Raw genomic sequence first — 14,383 nt, 5'->3', positions numbered from 1 at the left:
CAATATGATACGTTAAACACTTTAGGAGCCACTGTTAAACCGGAACGTGTAGATAGCGTGTCGCGATGTCTGAGTATTCGCTCCAGATGGAGTGTAATGTCATACTTAGTTGCTCGCCAACCCGCGTCTGCACTCAGCGGTATATGTGTCACTGGGCAGAGGACACGTTCACCTCTTTACCTCCGCCCTCTGTCCTGTAATTTCCATTATAGTTATATTGGAAATTGCTGGCGTTATTTCGTTGCGTATCAAAAATAATTGATTGAAGTTTTGTTCTTTTTAGAGTTCCGTACCTCAAAAGGAAAAATGGAACCCTTATAGGATCACTTTGTTGTCTGTCTGTCTGTCCGTCCGTCTGTCCATTCGTCGTGTCTGTCAAGAAACCTATAGGGTACTTCCCGTTGACCTAGAATCATGAAAAGCAGGTAGGTAGGTCTCATAGCACAAATACAGGAATAAATCTGAAAACCGCGAATTTGTGGTAACATCATTAAAAAAAAAATTAAAACGTGTTTCAATTTTCAAAATAAGATAACTATACCAAGTTGGGTATCATATGAAAGGGCTTTACCTGTACATTCTAAAACAGAATTTTATTTATTTCTATGCATAATAGTTTTTGATTTATCGTACAAAATGTCGAAAAATACTCGAGTACGGAACTCTCGGTGCGCGAGTCTGACTCGCACTTGGCCGGTTTTTTAATAATTATGAACTAATAGATCAAAGTGTTTTAACTCCGTTAATGTAACTTTTGAGATAAAAGCATAATCCATAATATTTTTAAGAGAGGACAAAAACAAACAACTTTGTATTGTAATAGGGTTTATTGGAAGTCAAATCAGCAAATAAAACTGAAATCCACATACTTCTTATTATTAATTATCAATAAAATTTTACATATTTTTTTGGATTTAATACATATTGATGCATTAACCATAAAATAATACTGTTTGATGTGGCACATTTGGGATTTAATACAGTTTGACATGGGTGTGAAGACTATTACACACTGAACTAAAATTTACTTATTTCATCCTCCTCTTCCAAACAGTCACACATTTCCTGCTGTTCTTGATTTGAATCGGTAACACCATCACCATCACTGTTTATAATTTTTTTGTAATATTCTAACTCCCCATTATCTTGCCATTCCTCTCCAAAACGTTTCTTCAGTAACATGTTTACATCATTTTTCTTTGCCTGATTTAGTAAATTATTATTGTTGATGATTGCAGGCTCTGGTATATTTTCAATTTTAAAACCCCTTTTCATAATTGGACCATAGTCTTTTCCAGTATCAGCATTGTAGAAATTTTCCATTTTGACATCTATTCTTGGTTTAAGTTGCCTTGTTGCTTTGTTTCTTACCATTGTCTTTTTTATATAAATCCTTTTAGCATCTCTGATTCCATCCATCTTTTTCATGAATTCTGATAGACTTTTTATATCCAGCGTATTCCATTCCTTTCCCAATTCATGGACTTTTCCTTTTTCAGAGTAAACTTGTGTATATTCTTTTCGTGTGATGATTTCTTCTCTCTTCTTCAATTCTTTTTCTACCACTCCAAAGACACGATCTGGAGGCATATAAGAATGCCCTCTTACAGGGTAGAACAAAACAACTTCCTCAATATGTACAGGAGCTTTAGTAAAAAGCCACCAACATAAACTATGAACGACATGCATGTTTTTGTTCTGCCCTCCGCAACCGTCACAGAACAGTCTCAATTTGGTCTTGGATTCGGCAAAATTGTATGTTTGTAGATATGATAGTATAGCAGAGGATATTTCCACTGAGCCTTTTCCGGCCTCCGTTTCTGTCCACGTAAAAAAATGTGAATCCTGCATATTCAGGTCAACAATACAAAAAGTATAAAAGTTTATTTGCCGAGCATAGTAAGCTTCACTAATATTCAGTTTAGGAAGAGGATGAATTTGTTGAAGATCGAAACAAAGTCTGACACTATCAGAATAGTCTGCTTTTAGTAACTTATGAAATGTCTTGGCACGTAACTTATGAGCTCCCAAATTGTGCATCAAACTGTTTTTCTTTTGTGTATCAGTTTCTGCTCTCATGGCAGACGCCATCCTTTTACAATAACTACAAACATCAACAGCAGGAGTTCCGAAGCCAATATTAAATTTTGTACAAAATATTGTGGCAAAGAAAGTTTTTTTAACTTTAAGATTTTCATTGGCTTGACTGTTGTAAATTTTGTAAAGCTTATTTATTGACAACGTGGATGGCAAATATATGCGCTTGCTTTTAAGGCGATTATAGTGACTTATACTACCCTCAAGTTTAGAAATGAATTCAATAACGGCCTGTTTTTTCTGGGCATACAGATGTGCCTTGTGATTTCCACCTCTCCGTTCATGAACTCCTTCACCACTAAAAACACCCTTTGCAATTGAGTTGATTCTGGTTTGAGAAACATTAAACAACTTTTGAAAAAACTTTGCACAAACAGGCATCATTTTCCCTTGTTTGACAGGAATGTAATACTTAACGGAGAATTTCTTAGCATTTCTGGACTTAGTTTTAGGCTTTGCTACTGGCCTAGATCGTTTAGTGCCTGAAACCCTTAACATGTATGACAATCGCCTATCCTGCTCAATTTTCGTATGGGCGTCATACATTTTTTGTTTCGCATAAATCAGGTAATTCATAGAAATCAAACAGCAAGAATACCGTTTTGTCGTATGTGTACATGGTGGATTAAAGGCTAACAAAGCCGGATCACTATCACGGTATCTGAAACAATAAACATTATGACATAAACAAAAACAGGCAAATAACCCATTAAAATAAATTACTATAAATGCTGTGATAAAATACACAAGTGCGAACAACACTTACCTTGCTTCTTTACGCCGAGCTCTTAGGTTTTTATTACGTGGCCGTTTTCGTGAACCATCCGAATGTTCTCCAACAAATATTGATTCTTCCATATTTACATACGATTATTACCATAAAATAATAACAAATCTATTTTATTATTCAAAAAACATTAACACAACAACAGTGACAACATAACCGCCAATGTTTCCTGTCATATTGACATCGAGTGACAAGTGACCACAAACAATATAGTTTGTTGCGTTCAGAAATGACTTGTACTTGATGTCTATGGATGTAACACACTTTGTTCTAGCGACAAAATTTAATACACTTGGATATGGCAACGAACCTGGATCTAATATTGTTTGAAACGGTGACTACTTTTGGTTCTTTTTTATAATAAAAAGTAATACAGTTTGATGCGTCATAATTTGACATAAGTTTTCAAGGTTTGAAATAGATAAAAAATCCGTTCTGTATTAGAATAATTCGGTAGGTGGAGTTAATACACTTTGATCTGTTACTCCTCATTTCTGAGTAATAGTGGGAGAAAAATTATTGTTCTAGTCCATTGTAATGATAATATTTTGGCATTTAATAAAAATGTCAATCGAGTGTACCCAGTATCCACACACGGTGGGTAGTGGCAGTCGCCGGCGAGAGGATGATCGATGACGCGAGTGATTTATTCCACCATCAGCCGCGCCCTATTTATGCACTTATTGTGAAGGAAAAGCGATCATAATTCATAACGTCACCGCCCCAAGATATAAACTTGAGCGAATATTCCTGAGAAATAATAATAATAATCGTTATCAATGTTAGCGGCCGTGCCGGTGCTTTATTATACCTGACTAGCTGATGCCCGCAGCTTCGCCCGCGTGGATTTTAGAAATCCCGTAGGAACTCTTTGATTTTCCGGGATAAAAAGTAGCCTATGTGCTAATCCAGGATATTACCTATCTCCATTTCAAATTTCAGCCAAATCTGTCCAGTAGTTTTTGCGTGAAGGAGTAATAAACATACACACACACACACACACACATACAAACTTTCGCCTTTATAATATTATTAGTGTGATAGTGTGATTTCCACGTTGCGTGATTACTTATCACCCATAACTTACATGGATAACCCCCATTGCACAATCTACTCATGTGGCCCAGAGTAAAAATTATTTATTACTTACTAACTGATGCCCGCAACTTCATCCCGTGGATATAGGTTTTCAAAAACCCCGCAGGAACTCATTGATTTTCCGGGATAAAAAGTAGCTTATATCTTAATCTAGGGTATAATCTATCTCCGTTCCAAATTTCAGCCAAATCCATCCAGTAATTTCCCATCCATGCATACAAATTTTCGCGTTTATAATATTAGTTGTAATAATTATTTACAATATAAAATAAATTATGTAAATTTATAACAATCTAATATTATTTAGGTGATTATATGACGGTCCCTTGTTTCAAAAGCATTCTGGCGTTTTGTTCCAACATTAAACCTGTATCTTTACACTACACTTTGTTTTAATTAGCGCGTGCGTCTAACGCAAATTGAAAACGCACCAGTGCGTTATGGTAGTGTTTTTACCTACACTTCAGGAAATTCCTTAATTATTTTTAATACATATCAAAAATGGCGGATCCAGCAGGATTCGAATTTTTGATATGTATTTTAAAATTATTATAAACAAGGAGGCCAAGGACGATTGACGTGTATCACCATCCCAGTAGCTTAAATCACTCTATCAAGAGTGCATGATTGAGAAGAAAGGCACTTGTTATTAAAACGCTCTCGCTTGTAACTTGGCGACCTTGACTAAGATGGCCCCGGAGCTCATTAGGCGAAAGATAATCAATCATGCTGAATTAACGGCGGAAAGGCTGCCTGCCCGCTCTATGACTGGTTACTATTACACACAGAAGACTGGCTTGCTTTGTTCTATTTACTTACTTTAACGTGACTCATACAGATCAAAAGATCTTAAACTCACAGCCTTGAAGTAAAGAGGCCTAATCAGATCTGATTTTTATTATAAGTTTTTTATCAGTTTCAACGGTGCTTGCACTTCGGAAACTTATTTATTTTATTAATCAGTATTTTTTCGGAGCAAACTGAAAACCAGCGCTGAGAATTGCTGTCAATGCTCAGCCATGCTGAGTTTGCGGCCTATTGTTAATTGTTAGTTTTTTATTTTATTGATTTAATATATAACACATGTTCATGTAACTAGCAATAAGAAAACAATAAAGCCTATTTATTATTATTATTAAACATGGACACTGATAAAATAAATAACAATCAAACTGCAAGGGGCACAGCGAGCAATGGAACGGGTATATCACTCATTGACTGTGTGCGAAACGCCACAATCGGGAAAAGAACGGTACTGACTGTTTTGAAAGTGTCTAGGTCGAAATGGAGATGGGCAGGGCATGTCCACAGATGGCCGATAGACTCGTTTGCTACTGGAATGGAGACCACCTACCGGAAGGAGAAACTTGGGAGACAACTACCCCGTTGGTCATTACCACGCTTGCGGGGAATAACTTGGAGGAGGCTCGCTTGGCATCGAGAAGAATGGCGTGCAATTAAGGAGGCCTATGTCCAACAATAGATAAATAAGAGCTAACAAAGAAGAAAATTAGTGTCAAGAGCGGTGATAGCATGGTTAAGACGTCAGCCCTTGGATCGGTGAAGAAAGACATCGTGAGGAAACCGGCTTGTCTAAGAGTTCTTCATGATATTTTCAAAGGCTTGTGAAGTCTGCCAATCCTTATCATCAACCCTTCGCTGGCTAACTACTGAGCACGGGTCTCCTCCTGAATGAGAAGGGTTTAGTGCGGATTGGCAGACTTCACACACCTTTGAGAACATTATGGAGAACTCTTAGGCATGCAGGTTAGGCATTCAGGGGCCTACACCCAAAGATGGGTACCCAAAATATAAATAAAACCAAACTAAAAATAATAATAGGTTTACCTCCTTACCTCCATTTAATTAAGAAGTTAGACTAGACAAAACCCCGCAATATTGTGTGTAGAAAAATGATAATATGAAGTTAATACAAGTAAATGTGCTATCATACATTGTTCCAAAAATGTTTTTCGCATCTTCGTCCAATTAAGAGCGACAAAAGAAACCATGGAGCGATATCATGGTAGTTCGGTCCTGTAATGAAACAACTGTCCGGTAAATTGGCCGTCCCAGACATTCGGGACGGTCAATTCGGACTACTCCCGGACTAACGCGTGCAGTTAGTGGCGGTCGGTCTCTTATTACACGCTGTCTTACATACAACATACTGGCATAAAGGGTAATACATTTTGTCGATTATCACATTAATGATATTACTGTCACAGAAAAAATTGTACTACGGTTTCTACTCTATACAGAGTGTAAGCAGAACGCTAGCAAAAATTATATAACACAATCCAATGCCAATAACCATTTGCCTTATCTTGTAGTTTAATAGTATAGCGCGCAAAACTCCGGTCAATGCTCCACCTACGACGCGGCATTGACTTCGAGTGACCTATTTACGGAAGTTCGTTGACCTCTAGCGTCAGTCAAATGTTTTATTTGCAAGTATATTGTGTAATTTGTGAAAATTTAAAAATACAGGATTTTTAATTTTTTTTCATAGTTTTTTTTTATGCGAATGTACAGGTGGACAAATAAGAAAGAAAGCAATAATAGTATCACCATTTTTTGGGATTTTGAATGAATAAGTAGGTACTTAGAATAATGTCTGTTAGTAAGTACCCAAGACATAAACGAACGTACAATTTGATCACACGATACCAACACACCGCAATAAAGGAGACCGTTAACTGCTCACAAGACTGGTTCCAATACACAAAATATTGAAAATTAATACCTGTCAACAATATAATAGCGGGCCACCAATTACCAAGGAGTCACCATCCAGCTATGAATTTACACACGATATTTTAAACCTTGTAAAGATCAACTTAAGGTTGAAAGTCAAATGGAGGTTGTTGACAATAGAGTTGGTTTATAGGGTAACTGCACAGAATTGACCCTTGTTGCCTCGTCACAGGAGCATAATACGTATAATCCATCACTGCTGTTCAATGCTTGTAATTTGTTTTGAGAAACATATCATTTTACGGTCGGCTTGTTTCCTTTTTAATGATATATAATGTCTTGCTTCGCGACTTAGGGTATGATGGGTTATTGTGGAATTTACTACAAGGTATAAATATACCTATATGGAAAAGTAAAAGACATACTTAATTTTTCTAGATGATACATTAGAGACGAAAGTAAGAGTAACGACTATACAAAATTCATTTCTTTTAAGGATTTTCTAGTAAAATATGGAATACTTATAGTTTCGTCCAGTCTGTCTATCCGTCTATCTGTGTGTCACAGCTATTTTAAGTAAGTATAAAGACTTGTAAAGTTAAAAAGTAAGTACTTACAAGTTTTTTTTTTTTTTAAATAGTTCTTAAAAAATATAACGGAAACTGTAGAATCGGTGTTTGACAACTATTTAGTGAAATCATTATATTTTTATCAAACGTCAAAACACGCGTTCAGTATGCAAGCTTCTATGAAATACTGGCATGTGACGTCACAATGATTTGACGTGCTTTTTTCAAATTTAATTGATAATTTTAAATGGTTATTAATTACTCTTAAAACTAATAAAGGACGTGGATTTTACGTTTTTTGGAAGACCCTTTATTTACATAATCACTGGGAAACAATTTATTTTTGACATAATTGGTCAAACACAGTATTTGAACCTTACGTCTCTGAGTAGAGTGGGTAGGTATCAAACCCCAAGCTTTTTTGACCACCAGGCTACGGTTCAGTATCCTTTAGTATCGCAGATTTCTCTAAGCGACTGATGTTATACAAGGAATAATAGGCCCAATTCTATGCTAATGTGATCAAAGCAAAGTCTATGCCAAACAACGCGACGGTGCGAGTTTATTATAAGTAATTTGAAAGCGCCTTGGATTACATCAATTTCTTTTAATGATTTGCAACTGACGGGAACTTCCACGAAACGGCTGACAAAGACGGATGGCTCTCTTCAACGGCTGATTGTCAGGAGGAAATGATCCAGTTTTTAGTTTACAAACACACGCCACCCTGCAGGGGAAATCAAACTCTTTTCTCTATCACCTAAGATATATTTTCTCCTGGCCGAGGAGGGCTTTTGATTAATTTGCCTAAGAATAACGGGTATTCACGTAATTTTACGACGCGTAAAACGATTAGTCGCTTTGTTAACTGGTTTTTCAGTGGAGTGCTTTTTGATTGATTCGTTTCGATGTTTTTGATATCTGATTTCATAATATTAAAAACTAGACGATGCCCACAACTTCGTCTTCGTGTAATTAATTAAATTTTAAGGGTTCCTTATCTCAAAAGGAATAATTGAACCCTTATAGGATCACTTTGTTGTCTGTCTGTCTGTATGTCTGTCTGTATGTCCGTCTGTCCGTCTGTCCGTCTGTCTGTCAGTCGTGTCTGTCAAGAAAACCAATAGGGTACTTCCCGTTAATCTAGAATCATGAAATTTGGCAGGTAGGTAGGTCTTATAGCACAAGCAAAGGAAAAATCCGAAAACTGTTTCGTTACATCACAAAAAAAAATGTGTTTCCATTTTTCTACTTATATTGAGTGGGGTATCATATGAAAGGACTCTATCTGTATCTGCGGGATAGCGCGGGTGACTTGCGTGTGTGCGGGGCGACCCCCCGCCTCATACCCCGATTGCCATCTCGACCTATCCATATGTTTGTATAGAAAGGTTACTTCTCTTAAATCACCCCAAGAGTACACAAAGACAAACACGAGTCCAAACTTCAAAGTGATATTTCACTCCCTGTTGGAAGTTCAAAAGAAAGCCGCGGCGTGCTCGCGGCCCGATCCCGCGGATTAGTGCTATCTCGTGCGAACGTGGAAACAAACTTCACGGTTTAGCACTTTATCAACTGACTTCCAAATATAAATGGTGTAGTCTAGTTTATTTGTACATCATAAGGACGTATTTCCTAAAACTAGGACAACGGGAAGTACCCTATAGGTTTCTTGACAGACAGACAGACAGACAGGCAGACAGACAGACAGACAACAAAGTGATCCTATAAGGGTTCCGTTTTTCCTTTTTGAGGTACGAAACCCTAAAAACCGGTTAAATGCGAGTCAGACTCGCGCACTCGGTTCCGTACTTGGGGTATTTTTCCAACATTTTACACCATAAATCAAAAAGTATTATGCATGAAAATAAAAATAAATCTTTTTTGGAATGTACAAGTAAACCCCATATGATACCCCACTTGGTAGGTATAGTTATCCTTCTTTGAAAATTGAATCACATTTTAATTTTTTTTTGTGTGATGTAACCACAAATTCACTTTCGGATTTTTTTCTTTAGGTGCTTGTGCTATAAGACCTACCTACCTGCCTACGTCAACGGGAATTACCCTATAGGTTTTCTTGACAGATACGACGGACGGACAGATGGACAGACACGGACAGACAGACAACTAAGTGATCCTATTCCAAGGAAGGCATTCCGAACTAGTGGTATCTGCTCTTGACGATTCAAAAGTACTTGTAATAGTCTAATTGAATAAAAATATTTTAAATTTGAATTTATAAGGGTTCCGTTTTTCCTTTTGAGGTACGGAACCCTAAAAACCTTTCTCTTTCTTTCTTTTTTAAACGCATGGTGATAGATAGCATAGAACATGTTAGGAATTCTAACTAATCTGAGGAAATAACTGAATAATAGTGCCATTGATAATATCTTACTACATCAATCTAAAACCATTCGGATTTTAAAGGTGAGTCAAAACCGAACGAAAGTGAATTAATGTAAAGACATATCGCGGTAATCGAATCCCTTACCCTCTAGTAGATACAGTTAGATACAGACCAATGCATCAGCAAAATAACCCCTCGAATTCACCCTCAGGTCCAAAAGACCGCGGCGTAGACAAAAGCTGATTTCGCAATTTATAAACAGTTCAAAAATTTAATTATTTATACGCCCGAGGCCCATATACCGTCGGATGACAAAACGAGGCAACCCGAGTACCGCGCTTAGTCCTATCATAGTTTACTCCTGAATTTGATTTTATACCCTTAAACTCCTATGACATAGTGGGGTCGAAAAATAATTTACTCTATTGAATAAAAAATGAAAGAAAATAGTAACCTTGGTCTGGTGGGAGCTTCGGTCGTGGCTAGTCACCACCCTATTGGCAAAGCCGTGCCACCAAGTGATGTAGCGTTTCGGTCTGATGCCGTGAAGAAACGAGGCATGGGTTTAGTAAAAACTGCCACACCCCTTCCAGGTTAGCCCGCTTGCATCTTCTTAGACTGCATCATCACTTACCACCAGGTGAGATTGCAGCCAAGTCTTAACTTGTATAAAAATTAAAGAAAACCTTGAAATCCTATAAAATGTTTTGACAAAATATAATGCTATGTTTTGTCAAAATAAACTGCGTCTGCCGAGATTTTCCAATCGCGACAAAACAGCACAATCTAGCTTACAGTATTTTGTGATAAAGTCCAGAAACCTATGCAGCATTGTTAGCACGATAATCGTGTTTTGTTATCCAAGCGTAGGCGATTCAAAGAACTGACGAAAAACAGTAACAGAAAACTTCAAACGCGTTGTTCTCAATTTCATTAATTTTGAGTTACCACGTTTTGTCATGCGAGAGTAACCGTAGCCCAATAGAATACGTGTGTGCCTCGGGCATGTTAGGATAATTTTTGGGGATTCGCTGGCAGTCGGGGAGTGTCGAAAAGCAATTTCCGAGCCTCAGGCGATTGTTCTTTGCTGTTATGAGTGGGCGTGCTCATGCATTAAAACCTCTTTGGTGGACCTAATCTTGTTTTGTATCCATCATGCCAATTTTCGTATGTGCACCTACTATTTTATTATTATGTTGTGTATGAGAGTAGCGGTTCGTGAGTGCAATGACTGCTAAACACTTATGAGTGTAGGTGCAATGACTGCTGTGTAACACTAAGAGGGTAAAATAGGGCTTTGAAATTTCTGTAGTCCACGCGGTTGAAGTCAAGGACATAAGCTAGTTTTAAATAAGTACATTGTTATTTGTAAGTATTATGGCTATTTTAGTACGTGCAAAGTGTATCGATGATTTTAAGATAAACGGTTGAAACAAGAAAAATTGAAAACATTTTAAGTATCTTTATAAATCCACCGAGTTTAAACCTACCACGTTGTTGTCTATTGTAAAAAAAAAACGTTATTGTCGTCCGTTTAAAGTTTAAACGTATATAAAACCGGCACCTATTAAGTAGTCAGAATAAATAAATACGAGACACAATGCGTCGTAACACGTCACACGTTAAATTGTTCACTCACGAATTTTGAAAGGACTTACACTGATATACAAGACCCAAGACAGGCAGCTGCTAGTTACCTGATCCCTGCGACTTACCTACCTAATAAATTTCTAACACTGACTGATTGCCAAACAACACGCAGCTAAATAAAATGGTAGGTTTAGAAACATGAAATTTTCCATGGGAGTTCCTAATATAACCTATAATTCTATACCCTGTAATATAACCTATAATAATTTCTATAATTACACCTGTAAAACCTGTATCAGCAAATAAATAAATTGATTGATTGATTGATAACATACGTGACCATTAAGAAAGAATTTTTGAAAATTCACTGTCGAAGGGAGCTAATAAATGGGGAACGAAAATCCTAAATCATCATTTTTTTTTTCGTTTATATATTTTTGCTGCAAATTTCCATATTTCTAAGTTCAAAAATGATAAACTCAAAACAAACTTTAATCCCCCACCTATGCCGTTTCGGTGCAGAATTTTCAAAAATCCTTTCTTACGGTTCACCTACTTGAAAATGTTACATGGTTCATGAGAGATGCCGATGTGATATGACATCAAGCACACCGCAAGTTTTTTATTAAGTACCTATATGTGAATTATTTGTTTTCCTGTGGGACTATGATACATATATTCCCGGCTAGCTAAAGGTTATTAAGCTAAGGACTGATGATCTAGTAATAAGACTAAGTTTGCAACAAAAATACATTTTTGAGATAGGAATTTAAAAAAAAATTTGCTAAAAAAAATCAAACCCATCTATATATTTCCGGGAAAATAATCCTTCAAAGTCAAAGATATTTACAATTGCGTATAGTTTTTTTTTCTATTTCTTCTTTTTGTTGTTGATTTTTTCATGTTTTGTGTGCAATAAAGTTTTTATCTATCTATCTATATTTTTCCAAAAACTTCATTTTCGACTGTGCATCTTTGAATGGTTTAATATCAGCGAGGCCACTCTAACCCTCAATAGTTGAAGGATTCCGCAGCGAATGTTCCCATTGTACGGGGCCGCCGCGACCCCCGTAATGATCTCACGTCCCGCGTGCGTGGCCGATAAAGGGTTAAGTACACACTAACAACCTGACGTGAGTCACAAATCCACCATTATTATGTTATTGTGGGAGCCATGTCGCCGCGGCCCCGCATTTACATACAATTTAACATGAAATGTGGGCAATAATTCATGACGGCTGTTTCGTTATTATTTCTATTATAAAGTGCTCAGCTCGACATTTTTCATGTTACCGTCGGCCGTGTTCTCTTCACGCTGCAAATGGCCGACGCTTATTCATTTGTGTTGACGGCCTGTTGTTGTGCTGGCACAATTTTTCTTTATTATTTGAAAATGACACTTTACCGTGATAACCGTAGCCTGGTAGCTTAGCTATCACTTTATACTTGAATTTATTTCTCACTTGGAATAATCATTGGATAGGAATATGATTAAGTAAAGTCAAATAGAATATGAATTACTAGATGATGAACGAGACTTCTATTTAGATTTCGATAACGTATGGATTTAGGTTTTACAAAATCCCTGGGAAACTTTTTGTTTTCTAGGTCACTCATGTCATTCTTTAGCTACATAATCCATGCAAAAAGCCGCGAACCGAAAAAAACCGGCCAAGTGCGAGTCAGACTCGCGCACCGAGGGTTCCGTACTCGGGTGTGTTTTCCGACATTTTGCACCATAAATCAAAAACTATCATAAATATATAATAAAACTGATTATATTTATTTTTAAATAAATATAATCAGTTTTAGAATCTACAAGTAAAGCCCTTTCATATGATACCTCACTTGGTATATAACTTATCTTACTTTGAAAATTAAAACAAATTTTAATTTTTTTTTTGTGATGTAACCACAAATTCACAGTTTTCAGATTTATTCCTTTACTTGTGGTATAAGACCTATCCACCTGCCAAATTTCATGATTTTAGGTCAATGGGAAGTACCCTATAGGTTTCTTGACAGACACGACGGACGTCTGTCCGATAGACAGACATACAGACAATAAAGTGGTCCTATAAGGGCTCCGTTTTTCTTTTTGAGGTACGGAACCCTAAAAATCACGTCAATCCGTTGCTCCGTTGATTGAAGGACAACTAACAAACTAACTCGCTTTAGCATTTATATCTAATAATGGGAAGTGATATCTGTCAGTCTGTCCCCTTTTCACGGCCCATCTGATAATTGATCTGCTAAATTGATTTTGATGAAGTTTTGTACAGCTGATATAGCTTGTATCTAGACTGGAAAAGATGTGGCTAGAGCTAGACGATATCTGACGTAGCACAAAAAAATTGAAAAGCGTAATATGTCTTAGCGTTCGATATGAGTCTTATTTTGGTTATCTGTGGATATAACCGATATCTATCTTTTAATCTAATAGGATGTAAAGTTAGAGAAATTATTCGATCGCTACTATCACTTACGTTGATGCTATCAATTATCCTGTCACATCTTAATTAGGATGATAAAATGGACTAGATAAGTGTCGAGATATTTCTAGATTAAGAGAGTCTGATAGTGTTTCATCAGATATGCCCAATCTGATCAGAAAATTGCAGAGTTTTTAATAAGCTGATTTAACAATCAATTCAATTTGAATTCTTGATTTTATTAAGTGATTATGTGTTTTAGGGTTCCATAGGAATTGAATTGGATAATAATTGTAAAAGCCGAATCGATATCTCACTTTTTTAATCGCCTTGTATGCGGAATGATCTGGGAACCCACCGCATCATTATTATCTTAAGAAAATTCCACCATTAAAAATTAATCAAAAATCAAAATCCATACTATAGCTACTATTAATATTAATATAACTGCGAATGTATCTCTGTCTGTCCGTCTGCTAGCTTTTCACGGCCCAATGTTGGGCCCAATGGCCCAAACCGATTTTGATGAAATTTGGTACAGAATTAGCTTACATCCCTGGAAGGGCATAGGCTACTTTTATCACGAAAAATCAAAGAGTTCCCGCGGGATTTTTAAAAGTCCATTCATTTATTTGATTTGTATGAAAGGTAGAGTTAGCTTGCATCCCGGAAGTTGACATAGAGAATAGTTTATTCCGGAAAATCAAAGAGTAGCCCAAGGGATTTTTAAAAAACCCAATCCAAGCGGATGAAGTTGCGGGCA

At 36.7% G+C, this 14,383-nt stretch overlaps 1 protein-coding gene and 1 long non-coding RNA gene across 2 annotated transcripts in view; one reads left to right on the top strand and one right to left on the bottom strand.

The window, feature by feature from the left end:
* The window catches only part of LOC123867344, a 29,110-nt gene extending 15,203 nt beyond the window's left edge, over positions 1-13,907 (top strand). Inside the window, exons 3-4 of the long non-coding RNA XR_006796391.1 lie at positions 3,396-3,405; positions 13,893-13,907. This is a non-coding gene — a long non-coding RNA (uncharacterized LOC123867344). The remainder of the gene's footprint in view (positions 1-3,395; positions 3,406-13,892) is intronic.
* Positions 727-10,789, bottom strand: LOC123867341. Its single transcript, XM_045909340.1, has 3 exons — positions 10,780-10,789; positions 2,864-3,378; positions 727-2,758 (listed from the first exon to the last, which is right to left on the bottom strand). Exons 2-3 carry the CDS (start codon positions 2,953-2,955, stop codon positions 1,018-1,020), a joined length of 1,833 nt encoding a protein of 610 aa, XP_045765296.1. The 5' UTR covers positions 2,956-3,378; positions 10,780-10,789; the 3' UTR covers positions 727-1,017.
* Positions 13,908-14,383: the final 476 nt, after the last annotated feature.

This window comes from Maniola jurtina, chromosome 8 (genome assembly GCF_905333055.1).
Source record: "Maniola jurtina chromosome 8, ilManJurt1.1, whole genome shotgun sequence".
In the NCBI taxonomy this organism is placed as follows: domain Eukaryota; kingdom Metazoa; phylum Arthropoda; class Insecta; order Lepidoptera; family Nymphalidae; genus Maniola; species Maniola jurtina.
This window is presented reverse-complemented; position numbering and strand designations above follow the sequence as displayed.